The 25,170-nt window shown below is 41.4% G+C and overlaps 1 protein-coding gene across 1 annotated transcript; it reads right to left on the reverse strand.

Annotated features, from left to right (window-relative positions):
- SLC3A1 (solute carrier family 3 member 1) lies at window positions 1-25,170 on the reverse strand. The gene is given in 11 exon segments (XM_044290228.1): window positions 1-360; window positions 362-649; window positions 987-1,103; window positions 4,410-4,589; window positions 9,796-9,997; window positions 10,076-10,200; window positions 15,394-15,513; window positions 18,112-18,237; window positions 19,085-19,239; window positions 19,324-19,503; window positions 24,516-25,170. Coding segments are annotated over 11 exon segments (2,064 nt in total). The 5' UTR covers window positions 24,934-25,170; the 3' UTR covers window positions 1-207.

A 25,170-nucleotide genomic window follows, 5' to 3' on the forward strand; every position in this document is an offset into this window, starting at 1 on the left:
TTTATTTGTATTTTTTCCTTTTATTGGATAGGTGTATGAATATTTGTTTTTTATGTGGCACTCAGCATGTTTGTGCCATATGTTTATCTGGCACCCATAGGTCAAAAACACATATTTGCAAACAGAAGCCTATGAACAGGTCACTGTATATGTCTGACATAGGCCAAAAACATGATGTGCGTAATGTCTTGGCTCCTTACAACAACTTCAGCAATTGTTGTACAGTAAATCAAAGGCGCTGGAATAACAGGCCTTTTCTGAAATAAAGCATTGGTTCTGGAAAGCCTCCTTATTGTGAAGTGGTTTGTCGGTTTTGTACTCTAGTATTAGTCCTTCTCCACGCTCTGTCCTAATGTTGTCCTATATTGACGGTATTTCCACTGTTGCTGGCTATTGTACTTAACCTGATTTTTGCCTGTGCTGGAAGGTCTGGGATTACGTTTTTTATATTAACAGATGACGCCATACCAAAATTGAGAACCATCATAAATACTTTGTTTAACCCGTCTATTTCTCTCACGTAGGCAAAAACATTGGTATCTTTCCAGGCGTAACACAACCATCCTCGGTGGAGGGGCAGCTCTCTCTTTCGTAGCTGGATTATATCCCGATACAAGTTCAGTGTTGAATCTGGCTTCGTCATTTGAACCTAGAAGAAGGATTTCATGTTATTAAAATAATTACAATCATTTTGAGAAGTCAGAGGATACAGTTTCAGCTAATTATTGCACACTAACACCTTGAATCATTTTCCAATGCCCATTTTCTTGGCTTTAGTAATGATGCTGCCATTGAAAGCTCTGTTTGGAGCCTTTTTTAAGCGCTTCCATTGATTCTGTCAAAATTATACAGAATCCAGGTGTGTACCCAATTATAAGTCAGTGGGGTCCGATAAGCACCTTGAAGATCGAGATTCCATTGTGACATCCATTATAATGTGAACAGAGCCTTATAGATTTGGCAGTGGTAGATTTATCAGTACTCACTTCAACATTAGTAACTTGATAATCCTGGTTGACTGGCAGCCATGTTTTGTTACCACCACTAAACCCAGCATTTGAGCTTGTATCCCATTGCATAGGTGTCTTCTCTGGGAATTCAGCCTATAAGGTGTGCAAATAAAGTAATATATTAAAAAAAATAATCATAATAATGAATAGAGCTTGGTGAGTGTTATAGTCTACTCCATATTTAAAAAGTGCTTCATTATGTTAAAAAAAAAAAAACGGTACACATAATTGTTATTGCTTCTTCCTTAACAACCTGTATATTAAAATCAGCAGATTACTTAAACTGCATGGTGAACGCTGTAAAAAAAAAAAAAAAAAAAGGCAAATTTGTTTTTCCATTTTTCCAGTCACCTCATCTCCAGAAAAAAAGGTTAAAAAAAGTTGTAGCTTTAGCGTTAATTATGCTAGACATCTCCCCCCCCCCCGAGGGTGTTGATAAGAGTTGATCAATAAGTTATATGTAGCCCAAAATGTTAAAAAAAAAATTTAAATACAACTCCTACAAAAACAAGCTCGCATTTGGCTACATTAAGGGAAAAAAAAAAAGTTATTGTCTTTGGAATGCTTTGATCAAAAAGCAAAAATATTGACATATCCTTAAACTTACACTTCAATCAGAAAGGGGTATTTTTAACTGAGTATTGAATCTTTTGGCTTTTTCCTTTTGGCAGTACTATACCACTGAAAAGTAAATGCAATATATTGCCTTCTGTAGCAGTCAGCACAGAGATAAAACTCTGTCAGTTTACTGCTACTGTGAGTGAAAGAGTTTACCTGAAGGGTAATGTTCATGATAATAGTAGATGTAGAATTGGGATGACAGTATTATATACTGCATTGAATAATGTAAATGTGATGCTCTAATTGATTCAATCCCCTCCCCTGGCTAGAGTGATTGACTGATGGTTGAGCGAGATTGTGTGCTGTGCTTAAAGTTCAAACAGAGTCAGAACAGGAGGAGTGACTTCAAAAAATTATATGAAGAGAACCCCATTTCAATGGAGTCAGATGCGTGTGTCCCCATGTGTCATTCAACTCTATGGGACTGCCATAGATAGTAGAGAACACGTTCTCGGCTACCTGTGGCAGCTAAATATGGATGAATGGAACCGCAGAGTGCATGTGTGGCTGCCATATCATTCAAATGGGGGAGTATAGGACCCCAATCTTGCGATTGGTAGGGGCCCCAGTGTTCGGATCCCCGCGCATCAGACATTTATCGCCTACCCTGGGGAACCAGTTGTAATGAGACTAACACTTTAAGAAGTTTTTATATCCTATCAATACATACAGTGAGCAACAGAAGTATTTGAACATCCTGCGATTTTGCACGTTCTCCTACCTAGAAATCATGGCGGGGTCTGAAATTCACATTGAAAGTGCGTTCCCACTCAGACATAATAAAACAAAAAAAAATCATGAAATCACATTGTATGATTTTTAAAGAATGCATTTGTCTTGCACTGCTGAACATAAGTATTTGAACACCTGAGAAAATCAGTGTTAATATTTGCTACAGAAGCCTTTGTTTGCAATGACAGAGGTGAAACGTTTCCTGCAGTTCTTGACCAGGTTTGCACACACTGCTAGCAGGGGATTTTGGCCCACTCCTCCACACAGATCTCCTCTAGATCTGTCAGGTTTGGGGCTGTCACTGAGCAACACGGAGTTTCAGCTCCGGCCAAAGATGTTCTATTGGAATTAGGTCTGGAGACTGGCTAGGCCACTCCAGAACCTTGATATGCTTCTTACGGAGCCGCTCCTTGGTTATCCTGGCTGTGTGCTTCAGGTTGTTGTCATGTTGGAAGACCCAGCCATGACCCATCTTCAATGCTCTGACTGAGGAAAAGCATGATGTTACCACCCCCATGCTTAACAGCAGGGATGGTGTTCTTGGGATGCAACTCATCCTTCTCATCTGACCACATGACTTTCTCCCATGCCTCCTCAGAATCATCCAGATGGTCATTGGCAAACTTCAGACGGGCCTGGACATGTAATGACTTGAACAGGGGAACCTTCCGTGCAATGCATGATTTGAAACCATGTCGGTGTAGTGTTCTACCGCCAGTGACCTTTGAAACTGTGGTTCCAGCTCTCTTCATGTCATTGACCAGCTCCTCTCTTGTAGTTCTGGGCTAATTCCTCACCTTTCTTATCATCCGTCCTGACGCTATTTCGCCGGACCACCGCTCCGTCCCCATTGACTATAATGGGGACTGGGGCGGAGCTCCGGCGCAGCACGGCGAAAGGCATATCCGACTTTTTAGTCTAACTGCCTCTCGTTTGTGCAATGCCGTGCTGGGCCAGAGCTCCGTCCCCATCCCCATTAGGGTCAATGGGGTCGGAGCAGCGGCACGTCGAAATAGCGGCAGGACGGATCCGACAGGGTGAACAGCCTGTCGGATCCGTCCTGCCGCTAGTGTGAAAGTAGCCTTAGTTAGATTAATGAGTTGAGTAGAGGTGGACGTTTTAAAGGCACAGTAACAGGTCTTTGAGAGACAGAATTCTTGCTGTTTCTCAGGTGTTCAAATACTTATGTTCAGCAGTGCAAGACAAATACATTCTTTAAAAATCATACAATGTGATTTCCTAAATTCATTTTTTTACTCTGTCTCTGAGTGGAAATGCACCTACAATGTGAATTTCAGACCCCTCCATGATTTCTAAGTGGGAGAACTTGCAAAATCGCAGGGTGTTCAAATACTTCCGTTCCTCAGTGTAACATTGTTATTGATTGTATACCATATTTACCGGATTGTCGTTGGATCAAACAATCGGTGCCATGTTAGATTTTGCACAATATCATTATAAGAGTGGGCCACTCTAGTAGGAACCCAGAAATTGAATCCCATTGGGGTTCATTGGAATAATCTTGAATTATCTTCATAATTAAGGAGGATGTAAACTTGAGCGACATGTAAAAGGGGGGCGAGTGATGTACAGCCATGTAGCCATGTTGAGTGTAGGACTACAAAGGCTTGAGCCCTTTTATATACTGTACATTTTATATTCCATATACACCCTTAGGCATCATGCACAGGACCGTATGTATTTTGCGCTCCGCAAAAAATACGGATGACGTCCGTGTGCATTCTGTATTCTGCTGAACAGAACAGCTGGCCCCTAATAGAACAGTACTATTCTTGTCCGTAATGCGGATACTATTATTTAGCGGAACGGAAATACGGACATATGGTAACAGAATGCATACGGAGTAACTTCATTATTTTTATTTATTTTTTGCTGACCCATTGAAATGAATGGTTCCGTATACGCAAAAAAAAAAAGAACAGACACGGAAAGAAAATACGTTCCTGTGCATGAGGTCTTATAATGGAGAAATATGCATATAGGAACCTACTGTGTATCTCTAAACTGGTTATGTATGAGACTCACTGGATTATGTTTACCAGATACATCTGCAGTGTTACTTAGTGCAGGGTTGTCTTCCATTCCCAGTTCTTCGCCATAATAAGTGGTAGGAGTGCCTGGAAGAGTCAGCAGGAGCATATTAATGACCTTCACATAGCTTGTCCCAACTCGAGAAGCAATACGAGAATTGCTGGGGCTTCCAACCTGAAAGAATTACAAATTTTTATGATTTTTATACTGACATTCTTTGTCCCCTTTGGGGACAATCCAGATATGTTAGAGAACAGCATCCTTTTAAGCATTGGTTCATGCTTCAGTTCTTCTTTTCATTCCGGGCTTTAAAGTCCAGGAGGAGGTCCTATCAGTGATTGACAGCCTTTCCTCTATGACTGTGTATACAGAGAGAGCTGTCAATCACTGATAGGACCGCCTCCTGGACTTCACAGCCCAGAATGAGCAGGAATATAAATTATTAAATTACACGTTTTACTGATTTATTTAATTATTTTCCTGTAAAACTATCTGTCTGCTTCGCTCCTCCCGCTCTATAACGTGCTGCTTTAAGCTGAGATACCATGTTCAATGTGACATGTTCTCTTTAAACGTATAACAAAATGTGACCTGTCGGCATATCGCAGTAGAGATACACTGTGAATTATTTTTCTTTATTTTAGGGTACAAATAGTGTATCTCTCTGTTATTATTAATGCCAAACAAATCTATATACAAAGTGCATTGTTTTTGACAGTGAAATCAGTGCTGAAATTTACTAGAAAGAGTTCCTCCATTATTTTTTAATATACAGCTTATAATGAGATGTGAAAATGCTGTAACAAAATGTAAAACAAAAAGAAAGGTTAAAGACTGTATTCTGTACCAAGAACATTCCACGATGCAAGTTTCACCCACGATAAGAAAAAAAAATATTAAAAATGCAATTCATAATGCACCATAAAATATATAAAGTATACAAAAACTGGTGCAAAAATGCCCAGAAAAAAAGTGACCACCATTTTTTGACCTATAAAAACAATAGATTATGCATTCTATTCTGTACAGTCTGTTTTTATAGACTTTTTTGTTTTTGTTTTTTTTAACAAGTGTGTGTCATCAGACCATTTCTTTCACTTTTTTTTTTTTACATTTTGTTATGATGTGCCTTGGCAGCGATTACAGCCTCCAGTAGTGTTAGGTATGATGCCACAAGGTTTGAACACCTGGATTTGGGGACTTTCTACTTTTTTCTTCTCTGCAGAGCCTCTTAAGCTCTGTCAGGTTGGATGGTGACTGTCGGTAGACAGCCATTTTTTTAAGGTCTCTCCAGAGGTGTTTAATTGGGTTCAAGTCAGGGCTCTGACTAGGCCACTCGGGGACATTCCCAGAGTTGTCCCTAAGCCACTCCTGTGTTATCTTGGCTGTGTGTAGGGTCATTGTCTTGTTCTTAGGTGAAGCATCAGCCCGGTCTGAGGTCCAGAGCACTCTTGATCGGGTGATGATTCATTGAGAATATATCTGTACTTTCAGGGGTCAAGTCCTGGGAAAAAAAGTGTGGGAACTCACCCAAGATCCACTGCAAACCCCCCCCCCCCCCCCCCCTCCAAAAAATAAAAAAAGCACAGAAAATCTAGCATGCTGTAATTTGTGTAGCTGCGGACTAAAAAAAAAAACACTTAGAAAAGTTTATCCTGGGAATCGATCTCATGACCTCTACACATCAGAGGCAAGGCATATGCCCTCACAGCTATGAAAGCTGTCTAGCTAGTTACTTAAAAAAAAAATATATTTAAGACTTCTACTGTAGGTAACTTTGCCCACTGTGTATGGATGTAGCAGAGCTGGGTGTGTTGGGGCAGCTGTCATGTGTATGGTTGTACACTAGGTATCAGTACACTAGGTATAAGTAGAAGTCTTATAAAAAAAAAAAAAAAACACTTTTACAAAAGTTTGTCCTGGGATTCGAACTCATGACCTCTACACATCAGAAGCAAGGCATTTACCCTCACAGCCATAAAAGCTATCTAGGTAGTTGCTTAAAAAAAAAAAAGACTTCTACTTATACCTAGTGTACAACCATACACATGACAGCTGCCCCAACACACCCAGCTCTGCTACATCCATACACAGTGGGCAGCTGTCATGTGTATGGTTGTACACTAGGTATCAGTAAACTAGGTATCAGTAGAAGTCTTATTAAAAAAAAAAAAAAACACTTTTACAAAAGTTTGTCCTGGGATTCCAACTCATGACCTCTACACATCATGAGAGGAGTCACACTGAGGCAGTCGCAGGCAGCAGCACCGCACAGACAGCTTCCTCTCAACTGAAGCTGCCCCTCCTCCCTTAGCCTGCCCTGCACAGTGCGCTCCGTCTCCATCTGATTCTGATTCAGCCGCGTTCTCCTGGCTTGAGGCTGAAAGGGAACGGCGTTCCTGCCATGAAAAAAGTGCAGGAACGCCCCCTCCACTCGACCCCTGTGTACTTTGCTCCATTAAGCTTTCCCTCAACCGTGACCAGTCTCCCTGTCCTAGCCACTGAAAAACACCCCACAAAATGATGCTGCCACCACTATGCTTCACTGTAGGGATGGTATTGGGCAGGGGATGAGCAATGCCTGGTTTCCTACAAACATGATGATTAGAATTGAGGCCGAAAAGTTCAATCTTTGCTTTATCAGACCAGAGAATCTTGTTTCTCAGTCTGAGGCCTCCTGCACAATAGCATGTGAGTCCCATGGCTGTGCGAAATGCACGAACACTGACCATGGGGCAGCCGCAACGGACCGTGGACCCATTCACTTTAATAGGTCTGTGATTCGCCCGTTCCGCAAAAAGATAGGACATGTTCCATCTTTTTGCGGAACGAAAGTACGGGATGAAACCCCACGGTAGGGTTCTGCACCATTCCGCATCTCGGGATTTGCGGACCCATTGAAGTGAATGGGTACGCATCCGTTATGCGGAATGCCCACGGAACGGCGCCCGTATATTGCGGATCCGCAATACGGCAATAGGCAGCACACGTTCGTGTGCAGGAGGCCTGAGAGTATTTCATGTGCCTTTTACTGAGGAGACACTTCTTTCTAGCCACTCTGTGATAAAGCCCAGATTTGTGGAATGCTGCAGTGATAAACTGACCTTCTGGATGTCTCCAATCTGCACACTGGATCTTTGGAGCTAAGCCAAAGTGAACATTGGGTTCTTGGTCACCTTTCTTACCAAGTCCCTATTCCTTGCTTAATTAGTTTGGAGGGGTGGTTGTTCCCCACTACTTCCATGTAAGAATTATGAAGGCCACTGTGCTCTTGTGTACTTTCAGTGCAGCAGAAATGTTTTGTCCCCTTCTCCAGATTTTTATTTGAGCAGAAGACCACAACATAACAAAATGTGAAAAAAGTGAAAGGGTCTGAAAACTTTCCGAATGCACAGTATTATTGAATCCAACCCAAGGGTTTTGTTGAACCTTGCTTGGATCTAAGGGCTCTTTCACACTTTTCCGGCATAGAGTTCCGTCGTCGGGGCTCTATGCCGGAAGAATCCTGATCAGGATTATCCTAATGCATTCTGAATGGAGTGAAATCCGTTCAGGATGCATCAGGATTTCTTCAGTTCAGGACTGGAATGTTTTTTGGCCGGAGAAAATACCTCAGCATGCTGCGCTTTTTGCTCCGGCCAAAAATCCTGAACACTTGCCGCAAGGCCGGATCCGGAATTAATGCCCATTGAAAGGCATTAATCCGGATCCAGCCTTAAGCTAAACGTTGTTTCGGCGCATTGCCGGATCCGACGTTTAGCTTTTTCTGAATGGTTACCATGGCTGCCAGGATGCTAAAGTCCTGTTTGCCATGGTAAAGTGTAGTGGGGAGCGGGGAAGCAGTATACTTACCGTCCGTGCGGCTCCCGGGGCGCTTCAGATTGACGTCAGGGCGCCCCACGCGCATGGATGACGTCATCCATGCGCATGGGGCGCTCTGACGTCATTCTGGAGCGCCCCGGGAGCCGCACGGACTGTAAGTATACTGCTCCCCACTACTACTATGGCAACCAGGACTTTAATAGCGTCCTGGCTGCCATAGTAACACTGAACGCATTTTGAAGACTGATCAGTCTTCAAATGCTTTCAGTTCACTTGCGTTTTTCCGGATCCGGCGTGTAATTCCGGCAAATGGAGTACACAACGGATCCGGACAACGCAAGTGTGAAAGAGTCCTAAGTTCCATAAAACCATGGAGTTCAGGTTTTGTGTCAATAAAGGGGTTGTCTAGTTTAGGAAACTCATTTTTGTAACCCGTATTGGAGAGCCCAACAATTCGCGTCCCCACCTATCCCTTGGTTGAACTTGATGGACGTTTGTCTTTTTTCAACCATATTAACTATGTACCAGAAAGAGGTTGGGGGTCAGATGTTCAGGTTCCGCATGTACAGTATTAGGTACCTTCATGCAGGTGCAATCTGTCTTGCAGAAATTCTGAATGAACTTCCATGTGGATTTCTATGTGTTTTTGCACCACAAACTGTATTTGATGCTTTTTTGCTGCCGATCTTACCCTTGCAATGAAAAGGGTAAAATCCGCACAGCAGGGTAATTTCTGCACTGAACAAAAAAAGCAAAGTGTACATGAGATTTGTCTAATTTCATACACTTTGCTGGTCCTGTATCACACTGTGGTTTTTGTGCACAAGAATCGGTGCAGACCTGTAATCCGCAATGTGTGCAGATAGTCTAAGCCAGGATGGAGAGCGGTTACAAAGAGTGTCTGTCTCTATCTCACTCCGGAGGACCTGTCCTGCACTACACATACAACTCATTGGACACAGATTACAGTTGATCAGTAGGGATTCCCAGGAAGGTGGACAATTTGTTACCTGCTATTGTCAAGGGGCCAATCGAACAAGTCCTTTAAAGTTTTTTGTTTTTTCCCAGGAATACAGTATTGATGGCCTATGCTCAGGATGGATCATCAATATCTGATCCGTGGAGGTCTGACCCCAACACCCCCACCTATCAGCTTTTTGAATAGGCTGCAGCTCTCCGGTAAGCACCGCAGCCTCTTCCTAGGCCGGTGACATATCCTTCATCGGTTACACCGCCTAGGCGGAGCTCAGTCTGTTTTCAGGTGAATGGGGCTGAGCTGCAATACCGAGCACAACCACTATCCTAATGTACAGCACTGTGAGGAACCTGCAGTGCTCAGCAGAGCCAACTAGTGGGGGTGGCGGGACTCAGACCAATCAGAAACTGATGACCTATCCTGTGGTTAGCTCATCAATATTGTATTCCCGGAAAGCCTCTTTTTAATACAGCCACTAAAATACTGCTCTGTCATGTCCATATAAACCCAACCTTACTTTGTTAGTTTACATCTGCATTGTTGTTACAATATATATCGTGTATGAAGAAAAGCACATTGTACCATCCAGTGTGGCCATTTTCCTTTGGGCATGGATTTCATCCACAGATCCACAAGGTCAAATACAGCATTTCCTGAGATATTGCTATTTAGGTCAAACAAGTAGAAGTTGAGTGGAAAATCTGCTTCCTGGGTGAAGGAGTTGCCATAATACATCATTGTTCTTCCTACTGTCCTCTGATCATTGGACTCTGTGCCCATGAACCTGCAAGAACAGTCCTACATGAGCAAACTGCATGGAAACGACGGATGTCCATTGTCACATAATTCTCGGTTGTATTACCTGTAACGTCCAGGCTCTCTGCTGTAAGTATTCATGGTCTGCCGGAAATCACGCAGGATGTCGTGCATCCCGACCTGTGTGGTTGTGTAGTCATGATACAGTTCTTCATAGTTTTTAATTGTGGTCTAGGATGATATGAAATATTAACTTTTAGACAAGTCTCTCTTAAAGAGGTTGTTCAGGATTTTCTTTCAACAACAATGCCACATATAGCCACAGGTCGTGTGTAGTATTGCAGTTTAGCCCTTCACTTGGCTGACCGGCAATAGCAGATGCAAGCCATGGTCAGACAGGAAGCAGAAAAGGTTTTAAAGCTTGACAATTTATAGGAAACTTGCCATAATGAAAATGCAATGCAAACTACAGGGTGGGCCATTTATATGGATACACCTTAATAAAATGGGAAAGGTTGGTGATATTAACTTCCTGTTTGTGGCACATTAGTATATGTGAGGGGGGAAACTTTTCAAGATGGGTGGTGGCCACTTATAAAATGTGTTCAATGTGCGGCCCATTGTGTTGGATTGTCAATGCAACCCTCTTCTCCCACTCTTCACACACTGATGGCAACACCGCAGGAGAAATGCTAGCACAGGCTTCCAGTATCCGTAGTTTCAGGTGCTGCACATCTCGTATCTTCACAGCTTAGACTATTGCCTTCAGATGACCCCAAAGATAAAAGTCTAAGGGGGTCAGATCGGGAGACCTTGGGGGCCATTCAACTGGCCACTGGATATGCGAAATTGCTACATGATGATGTGTTTCCCTCTTTATGCACTGAAGCTGGCACGTTCCCTGAGTTTTTCCAGCAAGATGGTGCACCGCCACATTATGGGTGTTAGGTCCGAGCATTCCTAGATGAACAGTTTCCTGGAAAGTGGATTGGTCGTCGTGGGCCAGTTGAATGGCCCCCAAGGTCTCCTGATCTGACCCCCTTAGACTTTTATCTTTGGGGTCATCTGAAGGCAATTGTCTATGCTGTGAAGATACGAGATGTGCAGCACCTGAAACTCCGGATACTGGAAGCCTGTGCTAGCATTTCTCCTGCGGTGTTGCTATCAGTGTGTGAAGAGTGGGAGAAGAGGGTTGCATTGTCAATCCAACACAATGGGCAGCACATTGAACACATTTTATAAGTGGTCAGAAACTTGCAAATAACTCATGAAAGAATAAAGTTATGTTAAAACCAAGCACAGCATTGTTTTTCTTGTGAAATTCCCAATAAGTTTGATGTGTCACACTTCCTATTGAAAAAACAAAAGTTGGATTCAAAATGGCTGACTTCAAAATGTACCATATATATGGAGATACAACTTACTTGAAGGAATGGTACTGGCAATGAAATGCTGTCTGGTAGAAAGCAATAGGGAAGTCTCGGAAACTACATGGCCCAGTGTGAACACTGCACTTTTCCACTCCCAATGTCAAATCTAGAGAGAAGTGACCTGGAGGAACACTTAAAAGAAGTCCTTGAGTTGTTCCCCTATGTTCATATCAGGTTAAATGAACATCTTTGGCATATGCCCTGTTTTAGGCCCCTTGCAGACGAGCGCTCCTCCCACAGCGAGTCCGCATCGCTGCCCCCGGCCTGACCTCCCAGCACTGACGGGAGTCACATAGCATTATATTGCTTTATGATGCTATGTAACCCTTACAGTTCTGGAATGTATTGGATAACACTGACAGCGTTATGCCAGTGTTATCCAATACATTCCAGAACTGTAAGGGTTACATAGCAGTATATTGATTTATGATGCTATGTGACCCCCGGCAGCTGCGTTGCAGACTCGCGCGATGAACGCTCGTCTGCAAGGGGCCTAAAGCTCCCAGGACACACGTTACATAGCCCATACACCCAGTGGAGGCCAAAAGAGTGTCCTTCTGGTCTCCATCAGGCTGCTATGTGTCAGCAAACCAGAAGTTTTTGCATTTTCATTTTTCTTCCTTGAGCCATAACTTTTTTATTTTTCTGTTCACATAGCTGTATGAGGGCTTATTTTTTTGCGGGACAAGTTGTACTTTCTAATGCCACTTTTTGCCATTTAATATGGCATATAATGTAGTGGGAAGTGGGGGAAAAATTCCAAATGGGGTTAAATTGGGGGGAAAAAAAAACACAATTCCTCTACTGGTTTACGGGTTTTGTTCCCACAACGTTCCCTTTTGTGCAGTGCTGTGGTCCTCTTACTAATCTGCTTGTTTGAAACAGTGCTATATGTACCTCCAAGATAATGCTACCAGTCAGTAATATTATATTGGTAAATCTTTGAGTTACCTGTGTAATATCCATTTCATTCCTGGTTTAAATTGAAGGCAAGGGTACGGCCACGCTTTCAGGTTTTTAATGCAGGTTTGGAAGCCATAACCAGGAGCCATGTCCTTTATAATTTCTTTCCTTTTAGAAAACATCCCTTATATTGGCTTCAAAAACTGCTTAAAGGGAACCTGTCATCAACTTTATGCTGACCGTACTGAGGGCAGTATAAAGTAGTGACATAAATGCTGATTTCAGTAAGTGGTTGCCGAGAACCAGCATCATAATCATTGTAGCCCAGGCCTTGAGAAGAGTCAAATCTACCTGAGAAGAGTCCTGGTTATTCAGGAATTCCTGCTCTCCTGCCACCTGCTGATGACTGACAGTCTCCTACTGTATGAGGGCTTATTTTTTGCGGGACAAGTTGTACTTTCTAATGCCACTTTTTGCCATTTAATATGGCATATAATGTAGTGGGAAGTGGGGAAAAAATTCAAAATGGGGTTAAATTGGGAAAAAAAACACAATTCCTCTACTGGTTTACGGGTTTTGTTCCCACAACGTTCCCCCAAAACTTTTTTATAGTTATATCTACAGCTCAGTATGGGGGCTCATTTTTTGCAGGACAATCTGTACTTTTTATTGATACCATTTTGGAGTGCGTGTGACTTTTTGATCAAATTTATTCAATTTTTTTGAGGTAAGAGAAGCGATGGCTATTTTGACCCTTTTTTCCATTACGCCATTTGCCGTATTGAAAAAATATTTTTATATTTTAATAGTATGGGCATTTTTGGAAGCGGTGATGCCCATGATGTTTATATTTTTTGTTATTTGTGTTTTTTTTATTCCACGGAAAGGGGATTGATTTAAACTTATATTTTTTAACAATTTTTTTTTCTTCTTTTATGATTTTGAAGCTCACATTTGAGCCTACAAAATCCATATTTTTTTTTTTAAACAATTCTGAACAATCATGTGTCTTTTGGACCCATTATTTGTACACAATTGCTAATTTTTTATGTTGGCCTGCCACCTGCTGGCAAAAAAAAATTGCAGCTTCAATACCCTGGGTCTCCTGAGGATAGGTCATCAATATGAGTTCAGTGGGGGTCTGACTCCGGGCACCCCCACTGATCAGCTGTGTGAAGAGGCTGCGGAGCTCCGGTGAGCACTGCAGCCTCTTCCTAGGTCATGTGACATCATGTTCATCCGCTACATGGCCTAGGCACAAATCAGTCCCATTCAAGGGAATGAGGCTCAGCTGTGATACCAAGCACAGCTGCTTTACAATGGATGGTGCTGTGCTTGGTAAGCTGCAAGGAGGCTACAGCACTCGTGTTTCCTCAAACAGCTGACCGTCGTGGGTGCTAGCAGTTGGACCCCACTGATCTCATATTGATGACCTATCCTGAGGACAACCCTTTTAATGCTTTAGGAAAGTCCTGCAGACTAATTCCCTATTGAGTGAGCCACCACAAGATACTCTATACTGCTCAGTACACTTTTTCTACCATTGTAGCCAATGGACAAGGTATGCCACCGGATAGCTATACAGTGACATACATTGGAGGTTGTATGTAGGGGAATACTCCTGATAAATACCTCTGACATAAGGTTCAGAGGAGATGTGAAGAGCCTAATTCAGAGTTTATTAAGCTTTTGACTTTGCACCCTTATGAGTAGAACATAGTCTTGGGGACAACTAGAGGTGTACACAAATGTCATAGGCCCCATAGCAAAATTTAGAATGGGGTGCCCCTGCCCTACACAGTTTGCCAGTCTGCATGCAGAATACAAAGCGCACTGCCCCAGATTTCTGACACATTTACATCTTGTTTTTGTTATTGAGTGGTAGAAATTTCAATTAAAAATGTTTATAAAAAGAAGACACTCTTGGCCCTTACCCATTGTATCCAAATTCTGTAGGAAAAAAGTGGAACAGGTACTTCATATATATGGCACTCATTTCGAGCAGCATATTTCTCAATGTTTTTACACCAGACAAGTGTTATAAATACATTGATAGATCTCCCACATAGCGCTCTAAATCACTGCTTCCCTTCATTATAATATATTACTAAACTGGCTGCCTGCAGCCACCACTAGGGGGAGCTCAGTGCATAGCAATTTATGTAGTTACTGTAATAATGACTGAGCTCCCCCTGGTGGCAGATGCATCAAAATGCAGTGCTTTCATGTTAGGAAGAGAGGAGGGTTGAGTGCCTGGTCCCTCCTTCCCCCAGGCAAACAGCAGTGCTGTGGTCCTCTTACTAATCTGCTTGTTTAAAACAGTGCTATATGTACCTCCAAGATAATGCTACCGGTCAGTAATATTATATTGGTAAATCTTTGAGTTACCTGTGTAATATCCATTTCATTCCTGGTTTAAATTAAAGGCAAGGGTACGGCCACGCTTTCAGGTTTTTAATGCAGGTTGGAAGCCATAAACAGGAGCCATGTCCTTTTATAAGTTCTTTCCTTTTAGAAAACATCCCGTATATTGGCTTCAAAAACTTCTTAAAGGGAACCTGTCATCAACTTTATGCTGACTGTATTGAGGGCAGTATAAAGTAGTGACATAAATGCTGAATTCAGTAAGTGGTTGCTGAGAACCAGCATCATAATCATTGCAGCCCAGGCCTTGAAAAGAGTCAGATCTACATGAAGAGTCCTGGTTACTCAGGAATTCCTGCTCTCCTGCCCACCTGCTGATGGCTGACAGTCTCCTACCTAGTTTTCTCCCTTCCTCTCTAGGAGAGAACTGCCAATCATCAGCAGGTGGGCGAGAGAGCAGGAGATTATGTATAACCAGGTCTCTTCTCATGTAGATTTGACTCTTTTCAAGGCCTGGGCTGCAATGATTATGATGCTGGTTCTCGGCAACCACTTACTTTTAGCTCATTAGTGACACACCGCTGACATCAGCATTTCTGTCACTATTTTATACTGCCCTCAGAACGGTCAGCATAAAGTTGATGACAGGTTCCCTTTAAAGCAAAAAACCTGCTTGTGTGTCTGCACCCTAAGGTGAGCAGTGTTACATTTCACTTCGGACACGTACCGGATTCTGTAATTTGTTGACCTGAGGTTCATCTCGGAGGTGTTCAGCTTCCAGGAGGAACTTAGCAGCATCCACTGTAAAACCATCAACACCTTTCTCCAGCCAGAACTTTATAATATCCTGAGATAACAAACAGATTTATGTAATTGCTATGGGAACGGTATTGATGGAGACATAATCCGTCCTATTTCCATCTGCTTAAGACTGAAACGCTGAGAAACCGCCTTAAGTGTGGTCAGATATTAATTGTAAACTGCTGAGACATAAAACGAAGACCTTACCTGAAACCTCACAATACTGATTACAGTTTTGATATTGCTACATAGACCAACATGCAGAAAGGTGTACAAATCCTTAAAGGGGTTGAGTGACATATGAGCAAGAATGTGCACAGAAGGCAATCGTGTTCCTTTTTTTTTTTTTTTTTTTTTTTTTTTTTGCTGCTTCATTAGAAAAAAAATCCTGCATTTGACAGATATTTAATAAAAATCAGCAAAAACCGATACAAGACCATAATGTGTGCTATTTTTATATCTGCTTACACAATGCCACTCGAATCCTTGGGCAGTTCCTGGAAGTGAAGCTCATGCCCATTTAAAGGGACCCTGTCACAATGAAAATACGGTGCAATCTTCAGGCAGCATGCTATAGAGCAGGAGGAGCTGAGCAGATTGATATATAGTTTTATGGGAAAAGATTCAGTATAACGTGTGATTTATTCATTTATATTCCTGCTCATTTAGAGCTTTGAAGTCCAGGAGGAGGTCCTATCAGTGACTGACAGTTATTTCTGTATATACAATCATAGAGGGAAGGCTGTCCATCACTGATAGGACTGCCTCCTGGACTTCAAAGCTCAGAATGAGCATGGATATAAATAAATAAAATACAAGTTTTACTGAATCTTTTCCCATAAACCTATACTACTCCCAAGATAAAATAGAAGCACATTCACACTTGAAGGTGCCACTACTTCAAGTGTATACTACAGACTAAACAAAAATCACAGAAAAAGATAAAAAAAAAAACATCCTGCACAATGTAACAAATGAATATGCGGATGTGCATGGCTTTATGTAGTTCATTATTTTCTGTGATTTTTCTTTTATGTAGCCATGCACATCGGCATATTAATTTATTACATCATGCAGGATTTTTTTTTTTTTTTTTATCTGTTTATGAGATTTTTGTTTACATGCTAGATTAGTCCCTTAACAATAAGCGGATCACAAAGTGTCCCCTTGCTGGGATCCCCAGTGATCAGCTATAGTTTTGCTGGCAAACCAAGGAAGTAAGTGTTTAATTGTTCTACAGTGCCGCCACAGGAGAAATAAAGTATTGCAATGTTCCAGTTGAAATCAATGAACTGTGTAATGTAGGATAGGACAGGTCCTCTAAAGCAAGGGACACTCTTTGTAGCCACTCTGGTCAAGAGGTGAGGATCGTGAACAGAGGACACTAATAATTTCCTATTATGGTACGTAAAAATGTTTTTTCTAAACCAGACAACCCTTTTAAGACTGTTAGACATAGCACAATTTTAGGGTCAGTAGTTGCCAATAAGGTAGCTGTCCTTTTGTAGGGTGGAAATAAAAGACCCTATTACACTGAGCAATTTTTCTGTCAATTATTGGGGAAAAAGTATAATATATAATGGTGCCACCGATCCAGGTCTCGTTTGTTGGCTGATTGGCATCTTTGATCATAATAAAAGATGCCTTATTATAAGCAGCACACTTGCCTGTGTAATAGACTGAATGGGGGGAAGAATGACAATGGTAGTGCCAGTGTCAGGGCCAATACAAATTATCGACACATTGATCACCGATTGTCCCCCCAAACATCGGGCAATGTAAAAGGCCCGTTACATGAATTCATCACATATACAGATCTATGGAAAGGAGTTAATCACCTTATGTTATTGAAATCACTTGCGATTTCTTTAATCGCTAATTTGTGTCACTCATATCAAAGTTAATCATTATAAATCAGTGAATCTTCTGTTACTGTTTTAAAGGTTCCTTGAACAAGTTGTCAGCCGTTTCAAACTATGTGTAGAGTGACTAATTTTATAATTATGGCTTAATGAGAAAACCAGCAGGTGTAAAGTTCATCGAGTTTTCCGAGTTACTGACGCACCTATTAACTGATTGAAGTGTAAACTTATTAACCTTTCTCGTTTTAAAGATAATTCTCCATTCTTTGATGGAACGCATGGAGGTGTAAAGAAGATGTCAACATGTGACCCGGATAAAGATACTGGAAAGGTCTGATCAAATGTCATCAACTCTATCTGTAAGCAGAATCAACTTCATCTCACAGTTAAAAGTCTACAAAAAACTGTTTCAGAACTTTTGTAAATACAGTAGTTTGGTCTTGTTTTTTTCAACAAAATTTGAATAAGTTTGTTATATTCCTAAACATGATAGTTGCCATCAAAATTTTGCTGGTTGCTCTTGGAAACAGACAACAGTAAACCTTTGCCTCGCTGTCAGACATGTGACAGGTTAGCAATGCTGTAACAAACACGGGGGGAAGTCTATTTGGACAGGGAGGGAGTCAAAATCTCAAGTAATTTTGTAAGGTCAAGTTACCATCTGGACCCAGCCAGAAACCCCTTTGGAGTTAGCTTCTGCACCTGGCTAAAATCTGTCCAGGCCTGCTCCTATGCAATATGTGGTCTACAATAGCAGTGGAATTTTCACAGATTTTACTTACCAATATTTCATTTTGTACATCAGGATTTAAGAAATTTAAGTCAGGCTGCTCTTTACGGAACTGGTGTAGATAGCATTGCTTCCTCGCGTTGTCATATTCCCACGAAGAGTTACCATACACACTCACCTGGAAATAACATCATCATGTTTTATGTAGGAAGATGAATTACTTATAATAGAGACAGGTTTAGAAATCAAATACAACTCCAGTTTACTTAGATTTTTGAGAGAGAGAGAGAACCTAGTATGCTGTTCTCGGTTTCTTTGCAATATATACAGTATGCATTGTCTGGGGTGGGGGAGTTCTCTTTCTCATTCTGGGGAGTGCCAACTCTGTGTAGTATGTGTGCGGAGTATTGTAGGCCAGGCAATGCCCCTCTGGGTTTCTTGAAAGATATTCAAATTAGCTTTCCTAAGCCTATCTGATGCCAGCGGATGTAAGATGTGTTAATTTTCATATATTTTCCTAGAAACCAAGAGGAGTGTTGTGTAGCTTACAATAGTCATCACATATATTAACTGGTCTCCATAATATAAATAGAACCTACCCAGAGGTCCTCCCAAGGCCTCTCAACTAAAAAAAGCTGATTCCAACTACTTTGCTCTGATAAAGGACTTTTGACCTGAAAGAACTAGTTGCAGATGGGTTTGTTACAAATATTTGTGAAATCCGTAACAAATCTGCTTCAGTATAAAAAGATTTGCTCAATGTTACATATTAAAAGAAATAAAATTTACCACTGTGATATGTCAGAAGCGCCTTTTTTGTACTTTTTATCTGAATGTAACCTTTGACTCACATTGGTACCAGTACTCTATTAATTGAGAAAGTAATGTCCCTAGTGCCTAATGGATTATTTGAGATCTAAAAACTAATATAATTGCCTACATTGTGTTAAGTCAAACATTCAAGAATCTGCAAGGAACAAATCACAACAACATGAATGCATTTGGAAAATCCTATTGAAACATACCCAATTATTGGGAGGAGTAACTTGGCTTTCGGAAGGTCCACAATCGCGCCAAATATAGTAGTCAGTATATTTATCGGTTCTGTTTCTGCTCAACTCGAACCAGTTGTGTTTATTGCTAGTATGATTTGGGATTAGGTCAATGATTAGTTTTATACCTAGTGGATAAGAAGACAAAGAGATAGTTTACATTTAGGTACGGTTAATGGAATATAGTGGACTCCTAAATCAACTTTTATTACCTTTGTCATGGAGGGCAGCAAGTAGGTTATCAAAATCCGTCATGGTCCCAAAACTAGGGTCAACAGACCGGAAGTCAACCGCAGCATATCGATAGTCTTTCAGCGTGGATTCGTAAAAAGGAGCAATCCAAACAGTGCTCACATCCAGATATACAAAGTGATCTATCTTTTCTATGACTCCTGAAAATTTTTAAAACCAACTAGATGTTATTCATGTTCTTCAGACTGACAGAAAAACAAAAGACAAAAACTTACATATTTGACCAATGGATCAGACACTTTATTGCACCATGAGGGAATAACGGTAAGCTTCTGTTATGTCTTCTGTGACCATCATTTTCTGACTGTACTCTGGTGATCTACTGAGGATTCCTGTGCCACCACAGAGGACACCATTCTGGATATCCACCCTCTATCTGTATATAACATGCGCATGACCATTGTACATACAGGACATATCATCAAGAAGGTCAAATAGGCTACTTGAGGATCATCCCATAAGAAATAGACCCTAGTGGCAAGTGATTGACTACAAAGCCATCTATAAATGGGGCCCATTTTTGTGTTAGAGGCTAGGCTCACTGGTGGAATCTCTGGTATTTTGGTGAGCCTGCCCATCTGTGGGAGCCTCCAACCTAGTGACATCAGACGTACAGGTAAGGATACTTTGACACCAAAATGCGTTCCATTTAGTTGCGCTCCCATCATGGACAAAATAACGCTGCAAGACGGATCCATCCTAACACACAATGTAAGTCACACAGGTCCTTGCCAGTTGACTGTGTCTATAGTGGGTTTAATCTCTCCTGGTATTTTGTGTGGATGTTAACCAAGAAACCTTGGTTATGTTTTATTAGCATACAGAGTCATCTTTTTTTTTTCTCTGGTGTTCCTTATAACATATAGAGGAGACGGTATTTGAGATATCGCAGCTTTATCTAATAAGGCTAATATACTTTAAATCCTAAAGGGGGTTTCAACTATCCTATGATAGGTCACCAATATCAGATCAGTGGGGATCCAACACCCAGCACCCCCACCAATCAGCTGTTTTCGGCACCTGCCAGTGCCAGAAACAACATAGTGAATGGAGCCAGAAGTAGAAAGCTCCGTCCTCTGTGTAGTGACCGTGCTGACACACAGCATCTCAGATTCTATTCACTTGAATGGGAGCTTAGATGTGTCTGCGGGTTTTAGCAGTCGGAAGCCGAATGTTGGGTGCTCTGCTGTCAAAGCTTGAGTGAGAAGACAGAAGTGATTTTCACCATTTCTTCCTTCTCTTGTGGCTCGTACAGTGCTCAATGAGCTTTATATACAGAACTGGGCACAGCCCTGAATAGTGACAGACCACAGTAACAGTGGAAAAGTAAATGAAAGTGGGAAAAAAAAAGTCACTCTTTTTTTTTTTTTCCTGACCTTTTGAGGTGCACAAAAAATAACCCAACCCAATAAAATATTGTCCACAAGATTCATCCTCATACCACTAGACTGAATTACCAAAAATTTGACATGTAATGTATCAAAATAGACAATGATTAACAAACAAGAAGTGTATTTTAGGGCAATACTATAATGACCAAAAAACTAAATGGCTAAAAACACCTAAAAAGTTTAAAGAATGTAGAAAAATAATATGAAAAGAATCCTGAATTATTCCCCTCAGAAAAGCTAAAAAAAATGGCTAGCCCAACAAATAAAAGAAAAATAATAGGAGTTAAAGGAATATTCCCATGTCAGGCATTGATGGAATATCGCTAGGATATGCCATCGATGTCAGATTGGGCCCCCAGAAGTGAAGGGGAGCACACTGCGCAAGCGTGGCCACCTTCGATCCACCACTAATGGCCGTTGGCTTGTTAATTTCCGGCAGTCCGGAAATAAACAATTTCCACCTTCGATTCACCACTGGGTTGTTTATTTCCGGCAGTCCCATAGCAGTGTATGGAGAGCATGTCACACATGCACGATGTGCTTTCCTTCAATTCGGGGTCCCCGTTCTGAGATAGGTGCGGGCTCTACCTCTGGGAACTGCTCCTATCTGCTGTTGATGGAATTTCCTAGCGATACACTATCAATGTCTGAGATAGGCCAACCCCTATAACAGGCATCCTCAAACTGCGGCCCTCCAGCTGTTGCAAAACTACAACTCCCAGCAGTAGTTTTACAACAGCTGGAGGGCCGCAGTTTGAGTAAGCTTGCCCTATAAACTAACGAGTGTGAACAACAGCTAAACAGTGTTTGGTCCCGAAGACCGAAATTACCCTGGACAAGAAGAGGTTAAAGGGGCTGTCTTTACAGGACACTTTAGGATTGTAAGTCCTTTTTACTCTCCAGTTGATCTGCTCAATTTATTAAATGATTATTGGTGGGCAAGGGACATATTTTCAGTTTATAGTCCAAAATGGAAACCGTTATCACTGTTCTCTATTTTAGGATTGCTTTGTCAAGGGCATCATAAACAAGACAAACATAATTATCAAGTATTTGAGTAGATAATCCTAGTAAACGTCTTTAAGGAACCCATAAAACAATAAAACCAAGGAAAACGCTGCACTTTGTTGTCATGAGGCATCTGATAACGTGTACTGTATGACCACTCACTGTACTTTTCAGCACTAATTCACTGGGATTATTTACTGACCTGGTCAAAGTCTACCTGTAATCTACTGGTAATGATCATTAGAGGACAAAGGTACTGTATGACTGTACCTCGATAATGAGTAAACCAAACACACAAAGTCCTCACAAAATCCCCAAAATTGTGTTGAAAGGAAATACATTGATTTGTATTGGTGACCGATGATTTTATACACAAGTCTATAATAAAAGTAAACTCAATTTAATTTAAAAAAATTTTTAATCAAAACAGCGTGCTCTTCTTAATTTTTTTTTAACTACTCTGGAAAAAATGGAAAGTGCAAGGTGATCTGCAGGGAATCCTGGTGGTATGTGACCACATACCCTGCAGCGCCACTGCAGGGGAAACTAAGCATTACACTGAACTCATTCAGGTAAATGGGTTGTCTATGTATTGCAGGACAGGACAGGTCCTCCATCGAGAGGCTCTTTAAATCCACTGTAGAAGAGAGAATGATACTGAAATATTATCTTAAATAATGGGTTTTCTAGACAGCCCCTTTAAGCTGACATCCACATGCATCCATAGAGTATAGATAACATACAGAATAAGCATTGTGTAAACAAAGCCTTCATATGCTTTTTGTGATCTGCCAGTTAGGGTCCACAAATTATTGTACTATACCTCCTACATTTGAGTTTGTATGGAGGCACACCATTTTTTCCATAGGAAAATAATTGAAAAATCATGGTATTCTCTAAGGGTACTTTCACACTTCCGGCAGGCAGTTCCGTCGCCGGATCTGGCAATCCGGACGCAAACGGATGCATTTGTGAGACAGATCCGGATCCGTCTCACAAATGCATTGCAATACCGGATCTGGCTTTCTGGCTTTTGGGTCCGGATCCGGCATTAATGCATTTCAATGGAAATTAATGCCTTCCGGTAAGTGTTCAGGATTTTTGGCTGGAGAGAAAACTGCAGCATGCTGCGGTATTTTCTCTGGCCAAAAAAACGTAAGAGGGACTGAACTGAATGTGCTTCATTCAGAATGCATTAGGATAAAACTGATCAGATTTTTTCCCATATTGAGCCCCTGTGATGGAACTCAATACCAGAAAACAAAAACACTAGTGTGAAAGTACCCTAATACATAAAGTACTGTATTACACAGGAAGAAACAGGAGGGGGGGGGGGGGGATTTATCATTAGGGAAACGTCTAATGCAAGTTTTGCAGGAGCCTACTTTGCCGTCATGTGTGCGGAATTTGTCATATGTTGCACGATGTTTGGTAAATTTGCGTCATCTTCAGTCCAACAACTTCTGTCTGGAAATCTTACTATACTATAAAATGTCACCCCTTTACTGGAGGAAGATTGGGGCAGTTGATAAATATGGCTTGAATCAGTCTAAAAGGCTAACCACACCAAATTAAAAGGCAAAATGTTAGCACAAATAAGCCCTAAAAGTTCCAATTTGCAAAGCCCCTATTTGGCAACTTTTTGAAGCCTGAATTCTGGAATGCAGGGCTTGATAAATTTCCTGCCCTACACTTACCCATGGAAACACTGTGCACCGCCATAAAGGCTCTGTATACTGTAAGAGTGCATGGACCCTATGTTCACACCACTTTTGACTATACAGTTGATTATAAAGTATACTATCTGGGAAATGCAAATAAAGGCAATTGTCTGCCTACACAGTTGTCTATGTCTGCCACTGGCTTTCATTGTAAAACCATGCAACCCTTAAAGGGGCTGTCTCACTTCAGCAAATAGAATTTATTATGTATAGAAAGTTATTACAAGGGACTTACTAATGTATTATTATTATCCATATTGCTTCCTTTGCTGGCTTGATTTATTTGTCTATCACATTATACACTGCTCATATCCATGGTTATGACCACCCCGCAATCCAGAAGCGGTGGTCGTGCTTGCACACTATAGGAAAACGCACCGCCCTCTCTGGTGGCCAGGACTGTGGGAGTGCACATAGGCATGCATGCACAGTAGCTTCCGCCCGGTCCGACTTGTATCTGTGCTGCAGCTGTGGCCGTAACCCCAGGAAACGAGCAGTGTATAATGGGATGGAAAAATGAATCCAGCCAGCAAAGGAGGCAATATGGACAATCACAATACATTAGCAAGTGCTTTGTATTAACTTTCTCTACATGATAAATGTCATACTGCTTTTTTTGGTTTCATAAACTTGAAAAACATATGCCAAAAAGGTCCTGTTGCATAGTGTAAAAATGGATCCATTTTATTTCCAGATCAATATAGTCCAGTCTCGTAAGTAGTGTGGACCAAGCAAGAGTTCTTGAGTCCAACACCGTGGATACCAACCACCTTCTTCTGGATGTGTAGACTCATTTTTCTCCTGATCTAGCAAACTCACATCTTGAAATAATATCTGTAGAAATGCAAGTGGGCAGCTGACCCATGGAAGGTATATTACGGTTAGGCCCAAAAACTCATTACCCTCACCTTCACTGGTGTTTTCCCAGTTTCTAGAGCATAGATATACACACTGAGAAGTAAACAAAAGCAACCTCAAAAATATTTTAAGATTAATAAAAATAAAAAAAACAACAAAAAACATAGCACATACCCTTAAGATCACCAGAGCCATCATTGTCACTGTCTCGGAAGGACTTTGGGTAGACTTGATAAATTGGACTTCTCTGCCACCAGTCAAGGCACTTGGGAGACAGGGCAATAATTGTGATGCAGGCTGCTATTATGGCTAGTGTGGCTACGATGATAAGCCAGAAGAGAATCTCTCGGGTAATTTTATAACATGGTTGATTTGAAAACTGTAGTAGAACCTCTTTAGACATCCCGGCATATGGCTTCAGGGGGATTTGGTCTTCAAAAGAATCCAATTTAATTGCGAAGACTTGGTCTTCAGTCTGGCTGTTTTTCCTGCTGTCTGATATTGCATGTTCTTCAGACCCCTGATCTGCAACAAAACCATTGTTCTCCACCCCTGTCTTCTTCAACTCAACTGAATTTGTCTCCTCAGACATGGTCTCAGCTAGACCAGCCTCTGATCCACAAACATACAGTAGTGGTGATGATCAAAAAGAAAGTTTAACTGAGGTCTGCCAGCAAACCACTGCGAATTCCCTCTAAATACCTGAGCTCAGGTCAAGGTACAGAGAGGCAGAATAATACAAAGTTCTGGTAATCATTGATAGTCCACAGCTCCATAACGACCTGGATTAATTGGTGTCCGCAGTCTTCCTGTAGTGTCGTGATGATAA

Source organism: Bufo gargarizans, chromosome 4, assembly GCF_014858855.1.
Source record: "Bufo gargarizans isolate SCDJY-AF-19 chromosome 4, ASM1485885v1, whole genome shotgun sequence".
NCBI classification, from domain to species: Eukaryota; Metazoa; Chordata; class Amphibia; order Anura; family Bufonidae; genus Bufo; species Bufo gargarizans.